General features: G+C 40.9%; 1 protein-coding gene across 4 annotated transcripts in view; it reads right to left on the reverse strand.

The window, feature by feature from the left end:
• Window positions 1-20,840, reverse strand: part of EBF1 (EBF transcription factor 1) — a 409,288-nt gene that overhangs the window by 28,702 nt on the left and 359,746 nt on the right. For all 4 annotated transcript variants that reach the window (XM_069592512.1, XM_069592511.1, XM_069592510.1 and 1 more), the window contains exon 11: window positions 6,108-6,196. In XM_069592512.1, the coding sequence (XP_069448613.1) occupies window positions 6,108-6,196 (89 nt within the window). The remainder of the gene's footprint in view (window positions 1-6,107; window positions 6,197-20,840) is intronic.

Consider the following 20,840-nt stretch of genomic DNA (forward strand, 5'->3'; position numbering starts at 1 on the left):
ACAGGAAGAAGAGGCTGGGATTGTTTTTTTTTTTTTTTTTTTTTGCACACCAGTGAATGAGAAGCTACCCCAAGGATCTGCTGCCTATGTTGTGGTTCAGAACCTTGAGTTTTATTCATGGCGGGCTGCACCATGCCAGCAGAGTCTTATTTCTTCTGGGAGAACTATGGTTTCTAACATTCAGCGTTTTCTCTGTACCCACCCAAAAGGTCCACAGCCCCTCCTCAGTACCATCCATGCTTCAGCAGCCCACCTTCCTTACCATCGGCATCTACTGCACTGACTCCACAGCCAACCCAGGACCTCACTCTCCATCTCACCAGCACCTTTACTGACACCTGCTGGAATGAAGAACAACCCTTGCTCCCTGGACAAAGATAACCCCCTCCGCCTTCCTCCCCTTGGAGGGCAGTTATAGGCAAGCACTTAAAATACTGTGATCACTTACAGTAGATTAGAATTTTTTATTGGTGCCCTGTTGCCATAACAACACGAAGACAGCAGATGACTTAAGCTAAGCTTGCAAAGCAAAAGGCTGCTCATCTGGCAGTTAAAATGAATACAGTTCATTTCACAAGTTTCCCATATGGACTCTTAGTGTATGGTAATGAGGAGACCATATGGTGAGAGAAAATGCAGTGAGAACAATTGGGTTCCACTGGCTGAGTGGGAAGTAGGGAGAGAAAACCCGGGTGAGAGATTCCGGTGTGTGCGCTCTTTGGGTTCAAGGTTTGGTTGAGGTTTGTTTGGGTTTGCGTTTGGGATGGTTGTGCTCCGTAGGGGTTTCGTGTTTCTTAATCTGTTCCTTAATATGTCGGCTGCGTGAAATGACAAACATCTTGCAAATTTTGCAATATCATTCATCACAAACTGTCAGCAGTGTTTGCAAATCTGACTTGCAAGATCTTTTAAATGTGTTGTGCTTAAAAGGCAACAGTACTAAGTTTTTAGACAAAGTGCAGGAAAATTTAAGCACTTCTGACAAGCAGAAACATTAACAGTAATCATTTTAAAAACACTTGCTTGCATCTTTTGCCTGGGTGTTTAGCTGTAAATAATGCTAGAATGCATAAAAGCTTTAAAGTAAAAAATGGAATAAATACTTTTTATTATGGTTCATAAAGGATAACAAAAGAAATGCTGTGCCCCATGTGTATGTGTTATCCATAGGTACAGAGGTATGGAGATACCCCACTCTCCTCACTGCTCACCAGATTGGAAAGTGGGGAGGACAGCTTGAGAGAGGCTCTAAAGTCAATTCTGTACTATACATGCTTCATAAAAGATGAATATAAATGCATTAGTTAGACACGGTGAGCTAAATTAGAAGGTCAGGCAGGGCTGGGAGGGCTGAAAAATCACACAACCAATGAGTGTAATTACTCTTTTTTAAGTCTATTAAGTGGTGTTGTTCTATCAAGGCTCAAGGGTATAGGACATGAAGAACAAGATAAAGTAATGTGTATTTATTACTCCCACTGGATCAATTTACCAGATATTTTCAGCTCCATAAAGCAAAATACACAAATGCCGCCTTTGTTACTTTTCTCAAACTGCTTTATTTTCTCTAAAAGAGGGACTGGCTCTTGGAGAAGAGACACATTTGCCCTGTGCAGGTCCCCATGCCAACCCCTCTGGGCGGAGAAAAGAGAGAAAGCTGGTGCATGTCTAAGTAAGATGGGGCTGAGGTTAGGCGAGGGACAGAAGAGAGAAGCCTGAGCCTCAAGGCAGAATTGCTTGGGTTTCCAGAATTGGAGGGAAATGGGAACTTGATGCAGCGAGGCCCAAGGCCCTGCGTGCAAACCCTCATTTTCCATGTGCTTGCTGTGAGTGGCACGCCGCCAGCCCTCTGGAAACTCTGACCCTGTGATGTGGGGTGTACCCATCTTGCCAGGAATAATAGCCCCCATATACTGAAGTCTCACTATCAGCCCGAGAGACCCTGTTGCATAAATTATCTCATTAACACCCAACAGCCACACTGTGGTGCAGCTGCTTTCCGAAGGAGGAATCGGAGTCTGGGAAGGGTGAATCTGTGCACAGACAGCGCAGGCGGTTTTCAAAATCAAAGTCCACCTAACCTGGGTCTCCCCTCCTGACTGCTGTGCTTTTCAGAAACCTTGATAAAGCCATGCCAGGCACATTTCGGGCACGACATGTTACCTATTCCCTGGGCCTCACCGCAAACACATGAATGCCGGCCAAGCGCGATGCCTCTGTACTAATGCTCACGGATCACTCAGGAAGACAGCCGGCAAACTGAAGGGGACAGGGACACTTCTGGCCTTCAAACAGAGACAGCTGGCTCCTCGCTCAGTACTTCTGGATGGCCTCCTGCATTTCAGCATCTCAGCGCTTCTAAGTGACCACAGTCACCATCCCCCTCACCTCCACCTGATAAGAAAGGTCCACTTTCACCCCAAAGTTGGTCAAAAGTTCCTCTCCCTCCTGCCAGGATCCAGAGAGGAAGGCACATCTGTATGACAGAAGAGAATGCTGCAGCTGGGAACCCTCGGCCTGCCCTTCTCCACATGCTCAACAGAAAGGAAACCAAATCACACCTGGGCTTTGCATAAAGACAGTATTGTAAATCGGTGTGTATGGCAACTACCCCTGATGGTAGCTTTTGGAGACAAAAATCATCCGCAGAGAAGGATTCCCATTTTCTCATTTGGTAAATGGGAATGAGGTCTGCTCTCCCTTCTCTCACAAGAGGGGCTCCCATAAAACAAAGCATGTACAAGTTCTTTGAAAAAGTGCAAGCCAGTATACAAAGGCATATTATTATGGAAATCTGTCTGCTTGGTCTTTGGAGCAGTTTCATTTGACAGAATATGTGGGTGGTTGTATGAATCTAGCTTTGTCTATTCACAAACACATGGGTTTAATAAAGTGGAGTTTGTTTTTTAAGGTGTGTGGTCCACGGCGCACTGAAACACTCCTGTTTGACAAACACTGACCATGATTCTAAGAAAGGCGGAGCCCGTTTTCGTCCCTCAAACAATGGACAGCGGGACTATAAATCTCCCAGGTCCACAGGAATACCTCGTGCTGGCTCCATCCGCCACTTCCTGACCCTGCTCTTGAACTCTCACTCCACCTTCACATTCAGAGCCAAGAGGACACCGCTCTGATCTGAGTCACAGAGAGAGCTTCCTGGGGTGGGCTCTGGCCAAAGCTCTCGAACGGCGCAGTGGCTGGATGCAAGCTATGGAGTATTTCCTTAACACACAAACCCATTGTGTCCTTGATTACTCTTCCCAAACCCAGGAAAGCAGGGCTGGGAATTTCACCATCGGGCCACTAGGGACGAAGTGACACGTGCCTGGGCTATTTGTTCAACGATTCTGAACGTGATGTGCAACCGTGAAGATGTTTTTAAAAGCAAATACACAACACTCAACCATATATTCCTGTTTCTCTCCTTTCTTTATGAATAAGTGCTGCTTGGGAGCTAGAGACCTCAACCATTAAACCAAATTTGTCTCCTGTTTTTTCAGGAAATATTTATAGAGTGGCAGTGATGGGCCAGAAACTATACCATGTAACACACAGGATTACTTCTTTTTATCCTGATGTGATCCTGGTAATGTCTGCATGGTTATTTTGAAGTGAAGTCACTCAGTCGTGCCCAACTCTGCGACCCCATGGACAGTAGCCTGCACCAAGCTCCTCCATCCATAGGATTTTCTAGGCAAGAGTACTGGAGTGGGTTGCAGTTTCCTTCTCCAGGGAATCTTCCCAACCCAGGGATCGAACCCAGGTCTCCTGCATTGTAGACAGACGCTTTACCATCTGAGCACCAGGGAAGTATTTTACCCCCATTTTATAGATGAAAACACTGAGGCACAGAAAATAAAGCATACAGTCCACTGCTGACCCAGATTGGGATTTCCTGAGTGGCAGAGATTGGTTAGGAGAGCTCTCCAAAGTCAGAGTCTCATTCTCACAGCTGGCAAATAATCACAGCTACCTTTTTGTTGAGTGACATATAAGTGATGAAGGCAACCCCCCAAAGAAGGAAATATTACTATCTCCATTTGACAGAGAAGGAAATTGAGATACAGAGCGGTAAAGAATTTTGGGGCAAAAAGGAGTTTTGACCCAGATGACAGAGCTGGAGGTGGCATGGTTCTGAGTTCCATCTCACCCAATCTGACTCTCCAGTCCCTTCAGCAGACTCGAGAGAGATGCCAAATGAAAGTGAAAATGGTTCCCGAATGGAAACAACGGGAAGAATCTGCTATGCACTCATGACTTCTTTCTACCACTCAGAAACCTTAGGGACTGACCACTGGGTGGGCACATATTATTTACATCCTTGTGCTATGAAATTATCAATTATTTTCCCATAGGAAATGCATGGGAGCTAGGTTCTTGCCAGACAAAGGAAACTAAAGATAATTCTCTCCATGGCACTCCTATGCTGCAGAAGCAGAGGATCAGTCACTATTACTCTTAGATTCTCTAATTGCTCACCAAGAATAAGTCAGGGTGAAAGGGAAGGAGGTGTCAGGTGGAGGCCCCTTGCAAAGACAAGGATCTGAACAGACTGACACTTCATAGAGTTTCTTCCTCAGGTAAAATGCTCTCAAGAAGTTTTTCTAAGGTGAGTAGCACCTAGCGGAGGTGAAACTATAATGGGAACTCAGGGCTGAGGCTGAAGGCTCTGTAGTTCTTCCCAGGCTTAGGAGAGGACGGACTTTGCTTGTCACAGTTCTTCCTCACTTCCGGCAGGCAGGGCCCCTCACCACCCTGCCAGCCCCTAGTATCTGTGCATCAGTTTCAGGGGGGGGATAGCTTTCTCCTGGACAAGGCTCATTCTGACAGGTGGCCCTGCCCACCCCGCTCCCACGCAGCTGACCCCACAGGTAAGATATGAGGATGAACTGATCACCTACAGAAGTTTGCTGAGCTAGGAAGGAAGCCAATTTCATTTTTGTAAGTGCTTTACGAGGGGAAACGGACCTGGAGACGACATATCTCTAGACTTACTGTGGCTTGTGTAGTCAATGAAATTTCACTGTGCATCGTCCTGCCCTTTGACATTCTTTAGCATTAGGCATTCTCTCCTCTGAGTCCTCACACAGCACTGGTTGTCCTTTTGTTAAACGTGGCTATTGTTTTCTGTTATGCATGGTGTTGTATATGGCAATATCTCCTACACATGGCCTGACTTCCTTGGGTCCAGAGATGGGAATATCTCAACGCTGACAACAGTACAGAAGAGAAACCAATAGACGTACATTTCCTTTTTTCTGCACTGGCAGTTAATGACAGATCACTGTATGACATATATTGCACTGAGTGGAATTTCTGTTTAGTTTCTCCCAATTGTGTCTTAGGTGGGATGTTTCTGGAGGGAAGAGGCTCATGTCTCAGTGACCCAAATGCAAGATCTGTCAATATGCTTTCCTTTGAGCTCTAGCTGTTCTCCCCTCACCAGGAATAGTCATGGGGGCAGAAAGCAATATTCTGTTTCTTCTTGAGACATGATATGATAGGATGATTAATAATCTGGACTTTGCAAGCAGGCTTTGTAGATCTGAATCTCCGTTCAGTGGTTTACATGTTGTATGACCTTGGGCAATTGATTTAACTTCTCTTTAGTTACTTTCTTCCCTAAAATAGAGGTGGTAATGGTACCAATCTCCAAGGGTTTTTGAGAGGAAGAAATGACACAAGTGGGCTTCCCAGGTGGTGCTAGTGGTAAAGAACCCACCTGACAACATAGGAGACCTAAGAGATGCAGGTTTGATCCCTGAGTCAGGAAGATCTCCTAGAGGAAGGCCTGGAAACCCACTCCAGTATTCTTGTTTGGAGAATCTCCATGGACCTCTGGAGGGCTATCATTCTTGGGGTTACAAAGAGTCAGACATGACTGAAGCAACTTAGCATGTATGTACAATGACCCAAATACAAATAAATACATTACCTGGCACATGAGTGCTTATTACTTTGATTATTGCTTACCTTATTGTACTAAATACACAAAGCACAGAAATACTGAGTTGCTTCTCTATGAAAATTTATCAGTAGCAAAGTTTTCTGCCAATCATCCAAGCCCACATCTCCAGAGACTGCAAACCAAAGAGAAGGTATCCTACCTTTGGCAAACGCTCAGGGTCACCAGGGTGCCGGGGAATAACCTTCTGTAACCTCTGGAAACCATAATCAATGGTGGGTTCGTTGAGCGCTACAATGAAGAAGTCATACAATTAGAACAATTTCAGGAAATAAAGCAGCATATGATTTGCAGCACTTGTGGTGTGGAAATAACTAGGAAGTCCAAGGTTTCACTGATACTTTTGAATTAGATCATAAAATGATGGACAGAAGATCCCTTTTGTTGAACACTTCCACCATCTAATTCCTGCTCTTTACCATGGTGGGGACTGACTCACTCTAAAGAACATGAGAAGCAGGTCCTGAACTGTGCTCTTCTGGCCAAATTCTATATTTCTTACATTGTTGGAGGTAGAGAGTAAAATGGAATTGGATATGAGGTTATAGGATTTCCTTCAGTCAGAAGGTTGGGTTAAAACACTGGAAGGCTTGTCCAAGGGTGTTTACAGTCATAAACAGCATAAGAATCTGCTTAGGTACAAAATATTGAGTGGCCCTCAGTTGATAGAGGAGTTCAATGCCAGCGGTGGCAATTAAGCAAGCGTGTGGTGATGGGCACAGGAGTCTGGATCTTCTCAGTATGCAACGCCTATGCTACCCTTGGAAGACTCTGAAATGAGACAGGAATTGAAAATGCCCTTGGTATGACACCCTCACATCTAAGATGACAGATTGATGCACCAACATCAATATTATTTCAGGGAAAGGCTAACCCCTGTGGAGCAACCAGCTTAGAACAGCTCGGTCCCCAGGACGAATTTTTAAAAAGAGTAAAAGAAGAGCATAGTATTTGGAGATAGTGGGCCTTTCTGTACCCTAATTGACTACACTTTCTTCAAAGCATCCTTAAATTCAACTCGCCACGAAGTGGACTCTGGTATATCGTTTTCAAAGTTCCTCCCCAGGATATGAAACATCTCCAGCCTTCCTTGCCTGACCAGAAAAAGACGGCGGCTCCATCCTCTAGCTCATCCCTCATCTCCTCTAAGTAATGGACGGGTGTGGGGGTTTGTTCTTTTATTTTTAGTGTAACCAAAGTATTCAAACACATAGTTTCTCCCTTACTGAATAAAAAGACAGTCTCTGCAGTTCTGACATTTTGCTATACATTAGAAAACAAGGTGCCATATGCTTTACTTAAAAGGTATTTCCATTAACCTAAATTTTAAAACTAAGATTCATACTACTGCTAACTTTAAAAAACTGTATTAAATCCAAATAGGTCCCAAGACTAATGGAAGCAATTTGTATACCAACCCAAACTGACTGGCCCACTTTTCAAAATACAGGTATGATAATCTTGTGGTTTTAAAAGGATATTTAAATTGAAAGACTGTGAATTTAGTACATAATTATACCAATAGAACCCTTTAACTTGTCAACTTGTAAATCTAAAAGGCTATCAATCATTTCTAAAGAGGAAATAAACCTTAAAATTCCTTGATTGACAGTGCTTACTTTTTATGTAAGAAAAAAAAAAAAAAAAGAAGGGAAAAAAGGCTGCATAAAGTGGCCAGAAATCCATTTACAAAAGTACATTGTTTTACATAGGTGAGTAAAAAGCCAATAATTACACCTCCAAAAGACATATAAATCAGAGTAAGTACTTTTTCCTCACTTGTGTATTTTAAGTTGGAGTGAACTTCAGGTAACTTTTTATTAAGAAGATTTCTTTTACCCAAATGCAGTGCTTGTTGAAGTTGTTAATAGAGTAGCATTTTCATTTAAGATAATGTAATCATTTTTGCAAATATGAGATTTAGCCATTTCTCCCACGTTCTCCTCCTCCCTACTACCAATTCCAAATGGTAAACTTTCAATCTGTCTCTTGTGGAAATTAACTAAAATTACACCCAAGTGAACCAAACCTCTCTATACTAGTATATGAGTTAAGGCATAATATTTATTATTCCTCCCATTTTATGAATTACTTTCTAAACCCTTGAGAAGAATTATTTTTTCAAATTAGACTTGTAGAGAAAAAGCCATGGAATTCTTTATGCAGGGGAGCTGTGACTCATAAAATCCCCAGTATTTAATCAAGAAATGCACAAGAGCAACAGGAATGAGCACCTAGGTTAACTTGTATATCACATATCTCCCACCCATAATGCTAATTGCCAACAAAGATGTTTAACCATAAAAACAGCTTTAGGCAATTAAACGTATCATTTTAATACCTAAAGATATAGTTCAGCATGCTGAAAAGTCTAATTCTTGGTTTTACTTTTCAGTGTAAGCCACCAATAAAACTTGACTTGTCGACCTACCCCTTCAGTTGTTTGCATAATGAATTAATTCCTACTGTGTCAAGAAACTCATGGCTGTTAACTGAATGACTGTCTGATGTATTAGGGGGAGGATGTATTTCTCTGACTACAGGACCAACTCATAGCAGAATGACTGACATTTAGTATCCACAATTAAAAGAACTGATTCAAATATCATATGGAACTAATAGCTAAAGAGCTGAGAAGTCATTCTGCTGCCATAAACAGTAATTGAATTAGATATATTAAACTCATTATTCAAAGAAAAATAAGCATCTAGTCTATGGAAGTATGCTATGTGAGGGGAAATATTTTAGGTAGAGGGACAAAGGCTTTTAATTTATTTCCCATGTCTTTATGATTTGCTCTACACTCATATTTTCTATTAACCTGCCTTCAGTTTAGGTACTGAATATTTCGATGGCATTGTCCAGTGCTGTAAACAAAGATAACACTAAAGATATGTAAGCAAAGCTCATTGTCTTAATTGAAAGCTGCCTGATGATTTCTCTGACCGCACTAGTCTAAAGAAAAGTATTAAACCAATTACCGAGTGAGAAGGGCCATCTGATCAAGACTGTTACTTATAAACAATAAAACCCTGAAAACTGATTAACAGTCTAGGGAGGGGGATGGCTAAATTATGGCACACCCATAGGAATATGATGGAGTCCTCAAAAGCAATGCTTTGGGGAAAAAATATTTAAAAAATTTAGTGGCATAAAATATATTGCTATGCCAAGAAGCAGATCACAGAAGCATTTTGCCGTATGGCTACTTCTTTTTAATGAACATATACAGAGAAGAAAGAAAAGGTTTCTGTGTATAAACTGCTTAACAGTAGTTCTAAGAAGTGAGTCTGAAAGTGCTTTTCTTCCTTCTCTTTGTGCTGCGCATTGTATACATTTTCCACAATGAACATATATTACTTTTATAATCAGAGAAAAAGGTTAAGAGCTAGAGATTGTTCCCAAGATGGAATCTGACCTGCTTGTATAAAGTAATGACATAAGAAACTTTGCCTTAAAAGGGGTCTGTATACCCTTTAATAACCTTGCCTAGGTTATTACAGACCATAAGAAAAATAAGTAGTATACTTTCGGCCAGTTGTATAAATATGTGACTATTCATAAACTCTCTGAAAATCAACAGAGAAGGTAACGGGGAGGAATCATAAAGAATGGTATATTTATTTTCATCAGTGGGGGTAGTCGTACCTTAGGGACATACATCTACTCTGCAAGAATGTAATATAAAGTTAATCCTTCAACAAAGTGACTTCATTGTATTCAAGCACAGGGCTCAGGGGGCGCCAGAAGAAATGTAACTAGTCAGATTCTTCCCCTCAAAATTTGAGACTATTCTGAGAATTCCACAGAGAAAGAATAAAACTTAATCAGACATGATTAGTCACAAAGTATAAGTATCTTAGGTTGTAAAAAGAAAAAACAAAACAAAAAAAAACAACAAGAGAAAACAAATTGTCAACTGCAAAAGGATTGCAATGATGAGGGCCCCTCACGTCACCCCATTTCCAAACACCTAGTCCACACTCTGAATAGGGTTTGAGAGGCTGTTATTCCAAACAGAAAGAGAGAGGCTCAGAGGTTTAGAAAAGTCCATAATCCCAAAGATGAAAAGCTTCCATTTTTAAATCAGAATAATAAAATGGGACCAATGAGGGTACTTTAAAAATTCCATAAGATAAGACTACCCTGGTGGTTCAGTGGTTAAGACAGTGCTCCCAGTACAGGGGGCATGCATTAAATACCTGGTCAAGGAACTAAGATGCCACATGCCACATGGAACAGGGGAAAAGAAAAATAAGAGGAAAAAATCCCACAAGGTAATTAATTGTCCATTGATTCTATAATCATTTTTAGTACCTCCCATGTGTTCAGATGATGATGATAGGAATTAACTCTTTTATGTCACATAAGCCCTTAGATGATGTCAGTGACATCACAACTTGATAGACATGAGTTTGAGCAAGGCCTAGGAGTTGGTGATGGACAGGGAAGCCTGGCATGCTGCAGTCCATGGGGTCACAAAGAGTCAAACACAACCGAGTGACTGAACTGAACTGTAGCCCTTAAAAATAAAAGACACACATACCCAATGTTCACTGCAGTACTGTTTACAATAGCCAGAACATGGAAGAATCCTAGATGTCCACTGACAGATGAATGGATAAAGAAGTTGTGATAGATACACACAATGGAATATTACTCAGCGATAAAAAGGAACAAATCTGAGTCAGTTCTAGTGAGGTGGATGAACCTAGAGCCTGTTATACAGAGTATTTAAGTCAGAAAAACAAGTACCTTGTATAAACACATATATATGGACTCTAGAAAAAATGGTAATGATGAACCTATTTGTAGGGCAGCAGCAGACACACGGACATAGGGAACAGACTTGTGGACACAGTGGGGGAAAGGAAAGGGTAGGACAAACAGAGAGTGGCAGTGAAACATATATTACTGTATGTAACGTAGACAGCCAGTGAGAATTCGCTGTATGATGCAAGGAAGCTCAACCCTGTGCCCTGTGACAACCTAGAGGGGTGGATAGGGTGGAGGAGGAAGAAAGTGTCAAGAGGGTGGGGACATGTGTGCACCTATGACTGATTCATGTTGATGTATGACAGAAATCGATACAACACTGTAAATCAATTATCCTTCAATTAAAAATACATAAATTAAAAATAAACTGTCTGAGAGGTATACATAATCTCGCCCTAAAGAGAGATGAACTGCTCTGATTGTAGAGTTGTAACCCAGCTTGCCTGGAAAAGCCCATGGACAAAGGAGCCTGGTAGACTGCAGTCCATGGGTTGCGAAGAGTTGGACACGACTGAGCGACTTCACTTTCACTTTTCACTGTCATGCATTAGAGAAGGAAATGGCAACCCACTCTAGTGTTCTTGCCTGGAGAATCCCAGGGACAGGGGAGCCTGGTGGGTGCCGTCTATGGGGTTGCACAGAGTTGGACAAGACCGAAGCGACTCAGCAGCAGCAGCAGCAGCCCAGCTCCATCCAGCTCCCTTGGCCAGGCTTTCTTCCAACTCAGCAATGCATCCTCTTGCCACCCTGATGGTCAGATGGTGGGTCACCCCTCTGCTCTTCTCTCTGACACTAGCATCACACTCCACTCCACAGGGCCATGTGGATTGAAAGACTGGCCGGACTACTGCGGAGCCACAAACATTTGCATTCAAGATTTCCTGCCCTGATCACTCTTAGAGGTAGATACATATTAGCCGAGAAAATAAGACCTCATGGAGCTGTGTACATACATACACTACAGGAAGTCTGAAACTTCCCTATCAATGCACAGAAGTTGAGATTAAATGACTCTACATAACAGAGCAAGGTTGCAGGGCAGATATATCAGCTGACATTTCAGCAGGGTCCTCTCTCAGCTATGACAGGATACCGGGGAATGGGTATTGGGAGGAAGCATAGGATCCATGCATGGACGCTCAGTAACACTGGAGTCATTACTTTTCAAAAAGGAAAAGTTAAATAATAGTTTAGAAAACACCAAAGCACTACATGTCGCCTTATGTAGGGTCAGCTTATAAATGGCTCTGGGTTCCCTCCCAACCTCACAATCTCCAACTCCCCTAAAGGAAACCAGCAACTTTCCATGCAGGACCAGTCTACACAGAGCCGTCCCCTTTGGGGCTTCAACCAAGGATCTGGTCAAGGCAGAAAAGCTCTGGTTATACAAAGCTATTTACAGGGTTCAAATGTCCACGAGGCTACATGCAAAGAAAACTTAGAATAATACAACCAGATTTAATATACTACTCACAATGACAAGATTACAAAACTCAATCAAAACATCTGGTAATGAGTCAATCCTAACCAAATATATATGTGGATTGTGGCCTTTTCATGCCTTTAGTTGTCATTTCTTTAATCCACTTCAAAAACACATCAAATAAAGAAAAATCTCTTTAAGAGGACTCGTTTGCAAATTAAAATCGTGTAATCAAGACAAATGCATTCTCAGCTATGAGGACTGAGTTTTCTCTTTGTCAGGTTGCCTTTTAGAGAAAATACTCCTCGACCCTCCTTAACTTCTGGAAACAGAAGTTCTGGTACCCCTGGAAACAACAGGAATAAAAGGCAAGAGAGTTGTGTTCCCCAGCATAAAGGGAACAGCGCTTTGGGTGCCATTCCAACATGAGAGCTCAGAGTCCCCTTGCTTTTATGGCTCGGCGACTCACTGCAGTGCTCTATTTAAAATAAAACATATTTTCTGGGGTTTTAATTTCCTTTTTTTAATGGTTGTGTGGCATGATGTCATTTTGACTGGAAATAAAAAGAAATGCAGATATTAGAAAGGTAATATTTATATTCTATTGCCATTTAATGTCCAAACAAATATCTAGACTCAATGCCAAGTAATAAATAAGGCCTCATAGCAGAGGCAATGATAAAACCAGCACCTGGGTCTCCACACTTCCCTGGTGACTACTCTATATTTGAACTAAAGGAATAGCAGCAGAGCATTTCCCTTCAAGGCAGATCCATTCTGGGCATAAGAGTTATTACATATGTGTTAGGCAGAGTCTTTTTGTTCCATAATGGCCCTATTTTTCCCTCAGTCACTAAATTAACAACCAGAGGTGAACAATAAAACAGCAAGTTATCTTCAGGAACCGATCTTTAAGACTGACTTGAAAAGATATAAACCTCAAAATCAACCAGAAACCTAAACAAGAGCCAGAAATATGCTTAATGAAGAAATGTGTTGCATTTCTAGCCGCTTGGATGTTTCATCCCTCGCCTAGATATGTAGGGCACACAGGCATTCCGGGTTGCCTCTTCCCGGAAGGGATATACTCCCTAAGAAACCTAACACCAAACCCCCTGCAAGCAGAGCCCCCGCTTTCGGTGTGAAATGCTTTCACAGCCTGGCGCCCTGCCCCAGGAGCCAGGGAGGCTCAGAGGAGCTTTAGGAAGAGGCTCACTGAACTGCAGAAAGCTGTCACTAAACCAGAAGCGTGTCAGGATGAAGCCAATATGGGCAGAATTTACCAATAGAGGAGCCAAAGAAAAACGTCCAAACTGGCTCTGAACATGCTCTGATTTCTTATTTGTAGTCTTCAAACCCCTTGATGTGGAGCAACAACACTGAGACTCAAAAGTAAAGCAAAGGAAGTAATACCTCTCTCTACTGTAGGTCCCATCAGAGGTACCTACAGTGTAGGCTTGTGTGGCTGCATTCTCTTTACAGAGCCAGAGCCTGCGAGGTAAAGACTGGAGGGAGAATGGGAGCCACAAAGTGGATCAGAGCCCAGTATGAAGAAATGCATGGGCTCTGGGAGAGAGAGGTGGAGGACCCTGACGACTGTCACTTGGAAAGCTTTTAAAAGGATTGCATATATTTGGAAATTAATAACTACTCCAGAAGTGAAAGCAATCAAGAGCAGGAAGCAAGAATTAAGAGCGACTTGTTTTTGTTTTCCAACATGGAAAAAGCTTTACTGTTTTCCTAAAAGGAATATATTCTTATTTTATAAAAAATACAAAAGAAATGCAAAACAGTGGGGGAAAGCCCACATAATAGATAAACTTTTGAGTGATTGAGTGAGAGTCGCTCAGTCATGTCCAACTCTGCAAATCCATGGACTGTAGCCTGCCAGGCTCCCCTGTCCATGGACTTCTCTAGGCAAGAATACTGGAGTGAATTGCTATTTATTAGTGTGTAGGCTTTCACGCATTCTTACAATATTGGTTTATATAAATAGAGATTATATACATATTCATATCCATCTCATTCTTTTTAATGGTTATAGCATATTATATTATATGGATGTCCATAAAACTTATGCAATAAATCCTGTTAGTGGGGATGCATTTTTTCCCCCAAATTTTCACTGCTTACGTGTTGTAATGAACAACATTCACGAGAAATTCTTGGGTAAAAGAATATATACATTTCAAGACTTTTGATTCATATATTTCCTAACAATCCGCATAAAATATATACCAATTTACATGTCGATGGGTTACTTTTGAAGGCATCTGCAAAAGAAAACTAATTTTTAAGATTAGTTCATTCCTGAACTCAATTATTCTCTAAGTTATAAGGACCTCTGAATAGTTTTAATAGATGTTAAAGATCACAATGATTCCTTGGAGAAGTGTCATTTCAAACATACCCCGAGGTCATATAAGACCCTTTTCCCAGTAATATCCTAGCACTTTATAGACCTTATCTCACTGATTCCTTTAATATGCCCTTGACATAAATGTTAAAATTTATTACTCCCAATTTGAAGGTGAGAAACTGAGGCACAGGAAGAGCTGGCTGCAGGAATCAGAACAAAAGCCTCAGTGCTCTACTTACTAGGCCAAGATGACTATTTTAATATTGATAGATCTCAATTAGCAGCATATTGACAAGTCCAGCTACCAAATCAATTAAATGGCACCTTTTTAAAAAACTAAATATCTGTGCAACAGAAATGAAGCACTAGGAGGAATCCTTGTGCCGGACTCCTGACTTTTACAGGTGAACACACACTTGGCCTGATTTTTTAAAGCTCACTCTGTCACCAGGCACAAACCTATTGGAGAAGTCCCCTGGCATTTTAAACTTGCCTCTCAAATGATCAAGAAACTGTGCTTTCTGTCTCATCAAGTTCTTCTTATAGGTCTGAGCTGTGCTCTCAAAAGTTGATTTGTCTTTTGAGAAAAAGAGATACATAATGCTGTTGAGATCCATTAAACTGACTTATTTCCTACCACAACCAATTGGTATTTTCTAGCAAGATCTTTGATGAGAGGCAAAAGTGGAGCATTTCTTAAACATATCCCCTTCTTGCCCTGGAGGGTTACACTCTTATCTAAAATGGGAAGTAGGTGAATGTACAATCATTAGGGAAAATTGTACTGCTGTCTAATTGTGATGAAGTTGATGAGGTTGCCCCGGTTACTACATATGATGTGCTCTTAACAGTTTGGCCTTCCAGGATCCTTAGTTTTCCAAATATGATGCAAGTTTAAAACTAAAATTAAATCCCTCAAGCAAACAGAAACTTAAAGATCTCCAGGATTTTTTCTTTTTTGCCTTTCAATCTCTTCCATTTTGGAGTTTCTTTTTTTAATTGATCACTTATAGGTTTCAAAGCTATATTTGCTCAACTGAATGCAGAGAGGACAGTTGTCAGTGTGTAATGGATGCTGGTGTTTTAAGAATTGGAGGCCAACACATTCTGTATTGCTTCCTTAATGTTTAAAGGTAAATCCATCACTCTCTTCCCTACTGGCATATCTTCTGATATAACAAGAGTAATATTCCTTCTATAATTGTTCTTCAGATTTCTTCCTAAAGAGTTTTGACAATAACTGTTATCAAGGGGGTAAAATCACCCACCCTGTCTGATAAACATGTTTTCTTGTGTTCCCACCCAAGCGAGTGCTTGACACTGTACTTTTATCATCCAGTGTGTGTTCAGAATGAGCTTAGAACAGCAATTGCCGGGAATAGGCAGGCGATAAACCGCATTGATTTAACACATCTTGTTTTCAATCATGCTCGGATTTTCTGAGCACGCATTTTTCCTGTACTCCGGCTTGTAGCTTTTATCTGACGAGCTGATCCCTTTTCACTGGAAAATGAAAAGGTCGCACAATAAGACACGGTTTACTGGAACTTGAACGCGCACCAGGGAAAGTATTTTAGATAAATACTGTCAGACATAGTGGAGCTGAATTTCAACAACACAATTGTTAAACAACAATACTTATTACTCTCCTAGAACAAGCTACCAGCATGTTATAGTTCTCAGCAGGGAAGAGCACTGAGTCAGGCACCAAAGCTCAGAAAGCCCACTCTGTGCCTCGCGCTAACAGAGTGCGGAGTTTGGGGCCGCGGTCCCACTTGGGACTGTTAATTTCAAAAAACTACCGCCACTGTCACACAGTTGTTTCCTCTAAGCCAGTGGGCAGGCTTCAGAAGAGCTGGGTGACAAAGTCACAGCAAAGTTCTGCAGACAGATTGGGAAGGAGAAAAAGATCCCAAGAAAAGCGACCAAAGCGTGATTATAAAGAGCCTATTCATTCTAAGAAGACAGGAGAGTACTTGTGACCAACAGATATTTGAGGATTAAGTACTTATTTGGTTATATTCTAATAGACTCAAAGAGAGCGTGTAACAAGTATACTGTGTGGAGCGTTAATAATGACCTTGCAGATAAGCCTAGAGGTTTTTGTCAGCCTGGACTCCAACCTTAATAGCATGTGATATAAAATAAATGAAGTCACCCTTCTTCAGTGTTGACCCAACCTAGTGATGATTATTACTGGCTATCATTACCCTTTGATTTAGCCACAAAGTCTGCTCTGCCTGAGAGTTTGAGGCTGGAATCCTACCTTTTCAGCCTCAAAACACATCCTGAATGTATTATATCTCTATTCATTTTCTGTGCTAGAGCTTCTTGAACTTTCTCCCTTCACAGTTATTATTAGGCATCTTAATAATCTTTTCGCAAAGCCTTCAAGCCAAAAGAAATGTCTGACAATTCTGCTTAATTAACTACTTAGGTCCAAATAGATTAGTATTTATATCCTCACATCTTAGCATTTATATCCTAATAGCTTAGATTTTGAAAAAAAAAAAAAAACAACAGAAATGGAAATTAAAAATAATATAATAATCCTTTTAATTCATCCTAAAATAATCACAGGAACTTACTCGTGGGATGTGTGCTTCTATTGAGCGCAGCACAACTTCTCAAAGTTTTGAGTAAGATCGGACATTGACACCCACTTTTGTATTCCAAGCTGATTTTCACAGCAACTGTTTAAAACTCAGCCTTGCAAAGTTATGATTCCATCAAAAGGAAAGCAGTGCAATCTAATATTGAGCTCTGAACCACCTGGAACTAGCAGCTTGTCTGATACCTGACAAAGTACCACCTGTTTCCCTTTGAACAGCCCATGTCACCTTGGACATTTGTAAGGACACCTGGTGCGTTTAAGGACACATGAACTACTTAGAAGCAGAGAATCAATTAAATGCTAAGATGCTGCAAGGACCCATTGCATTCATTGTGTCGTTTGTGCTAATTATTAATATAATAGCAGCACCAGCTAACACTTCCTAAGGACTAACTATGTGCCAAGCACTATACATAGATTAACCTATCTGCTCTTTACCAAAAACTTAATGGGAAGTGTAATTGTTATTCTCATTATACAGAGAAGGATACTGAGGCCTAGAGGAATTAAACATTTTGCCTCAATCCACAGAGCTAATGAGTGAAAGGCTAGAGATTCAAGAGCAGTTAGTCTGCCGCCCAAGGCCTGCTCTTACCTCTTTGATAGGATAGCCTAGCCTGCAGCACTCCTCTAACGCTTTTCTTGCTCCCAATATACCCCTCTATGTACAGTCTAATTCTCACTTTTGTCCCAATTTATGTCCTACTCTAGCCTTATTTGACTTGCATTTCTTTAACAGCACACTTCCTGCCTTTGTTCCAATCCTTTAGAGTAAGACAGAGCTAGATTATCATCCGGGCTATATGACTGACCAGCTATGCGCCTTCTGGAAAAGTCACATTCTTTAAGTGTCCTAGTACATATTGTGAAGATGTGATATAATACCATTTGTATAATGCTTTGCACACAAAAAAAAGCCCCAATAGGCAGTTGTTGTTACTAATAACAGAATATCTGACATGATCTTGAAATAGGGGCAGATGTGGGGAATATAGGAATAACTAGATATATTTATGTATTCTCCACCCTCAAGAAACTCCAGAGGCTAGAGGGACATGAAGACAGAAGTGGAATTCTATAACAATGTGATAATTACACTGTGACGATGCAGAATTATAAGGGAACATCGGGTATTCCTCACTTGTCCTTGAGATTCAGCCTTTCCTCCCCTACTCACACTAATAGGAAATTACAGTTCAAAGAATTCCACCACTTCTGACTCTCAAATGTTACTCTGAAACAGAGCTCTATCTGGAATAGGACATAATTATTTTAAAACCATATAAATTTTGTGATAAAACGGAAACAAAATATAGGTGGTGGGCACCTAATTCAACTGGGGTTTTTATCCCAGAGATGAGTTGTTTTACATTGCTTAATTAATTCAATAAGATTGAGCACTTGCTGTATACAACCAGGTGCTCAAGCAAATGAGAAAGAGAGAGAAGTACAACACAGGTCCAGTTTTCCATGCGATGTCCAGCCAGGAGATGGTTCCATCTGAAAACTCTACTGGGCACTGTGATGTGCCCGAGAAGAGTTTATAATCCAGGGAAGAAAGGACTATCATCAGTCACTCAAAAAGATACAAAACTGTAGCATTACTAATGCAGTAATAGTATACTGCACAGGAGAAGGGAAAAATAATTATCTGTACTGGAGTCAAGGAAGCATAAACCCAAGAGATCATATCTGAGTTGGACGTATAAGGACAAGTAGGATTTTACTACTGAAAAGGGTGGGAAAAGATTCATGTTGATGTATGGCAAAACCAATACAATATTGTAAAGTAATTAACCTCCAATTTAAATAAATTTATATTTTTAAAAAAAAGAGAATTTGAGACAAAAGAAACAGCAAGAGCAAAGGCTGTTTGCTGTTATCTATAAAAGGATATGACGTGTTCAGATACGATTAGATATTCCAGCTTGGGGAAACCATAGTTTATATATTGGGAGTAGGCTGTCGAGGGGTAACCATGACTAACAGTATTGGCCTGGAGGGCCTTGCTAAGAAATATACCTGGTGAGTAACAATGGGCTATTAAAGATGTCCCATATCACAGAAGAGACACAATCAGATCTATATTTCAAAGACACAACCATAGGAGTCCAGTAAAAGATGGATTTTAAACTCAGAACTATCACAATAATCCAAATGGAAAATAAAAGACCAACTAATAATGAGGTGGTCATGGAGGAAAGGGTAGATTTCAGAGATATTATAGAATATAAGTTTCATGATTTCAGTAACATGGTAGATGTGAGGGATTATAAAAAATGGAGGCTGATTCTGACATTTCTAATGTATCTGACTAGGTGAATAGAGTGGCCATTTAGCAGGATAAAGAATGGAAGAAGTAACTATCCACAGAAGGAAAAATCACGAGTTCAACTTCAGAAATGCTGAATTTGGGGTACCAGTAAGATATCCATGTGAAAATGTTTAGTACACAGTTGGAAATAAAGAACTGATATTCAGGAAAAAGATCAAGGATGGACCTAAAAAATTAACACATTATCAGTAACACTGAGATATAGGTAGCAGCTGAAACCGTCGATGTGAGATGAGAACAAAGAACAGACAGTGCTATGGGGAATGCCAGCAGTTAAGCAATAGTTCGAGAAAGATTCAGAGACAAAAAAAAAAAAAAAGGTCGATACAAAACAAAGAAATAAATATCAGGAAAGAATAATGTCCCTAAAATCTAATGAGGAACTTAAAATTGTCCACACCATCTAGTGTAGCTGGGTACTAGACCAGGAGAGGGCTAGGGAGGAGCTGTCAAAAGAGACCACTCCAAGGTGAAGACTCGTGACTACTTTAACCCAGAGGCTCTGGCTTTCTTGTGTCTCACTCAATAACCCCCAAATACAAAGATCCAAGCACATCAAATCGGTAAGGGATGAAGGCAAAGCTATTTGCCCATCTGAAGCTTAGCTAATCACAAGAGGCACAAGAGAGAAGAGGACATTCAGCCCTGACTGGAGTCACCTAGGTCCTAAAGGAAAGTGCAGAACTCCAGGTGCCCTGAGACAAAAGCTATGATGGCGAGCTCACGTCTAGGTCTGGCCATTTCTCTTGGAAACTGGAAGGGATAGTTGGAAGGGTGAGGATGATGGGATTTTCCATAGCTCTTGAGTTTTTCTGCTCCCAGTCTTGATGACTGTCTTCTCAGAAGTGGACAGAACCCAGCTAATCCCTCACAGCACCCAGTTAGGCTCTACTGCTTCTAACCTACTCTATATATGGACTTGTGAACCATGAGGACTGGCTTTCCTTGCCACAAAATATTGACAAAAATATGTTTGTATATATAACCAGAATTTAATCTTCTTTGGATGTCGGTGGTCTTAATATTGGTCCCTGATGACTTAACAATCAATAGATGTTTAGTTAAGCAGTTCACTTGTTTTGGAGTAACAGTTATTGTGTGGGTAATGGGTATGTGGCCACTTCCGCAATAACCCCACATCCCCTGATGGAGTGAACGTTACAATCACACATTTGTTGTTATTAGCTCAGGAGATGCTGGAAACCAATTTTGAAAAGCAAGTAATAAAGCACCACATAAAAAATAATGGTGTAATTACTTCTTGGTCAGGTTAAACCTACTGTGACGATAAAAACCAAAGGGAGCAGCAAACATCATAAGTGGGTTTGCTGTAAATTTGACACTGGTTCTGACCTTCAGTGAGAAAAA

The sequence above is a fragment of the Ovis canadensis genome, chromosome 5 (genome assembly GCF_042477335.2).
Source record: "Ovis canadensis isolate MfBH-ARS-UI-01 breed Bighorn chromosome 5, ARS-UI_OviCan_v2, whole genome shotgun sequence".
In the NCBI taxonomy this organism is placed as follows: domain Eukaryota; kingdom Metazoa; phylum Chordata; class Mammalia; order Artiodactyla; family Bovidae; genus Ovis; species Ovis canadensis.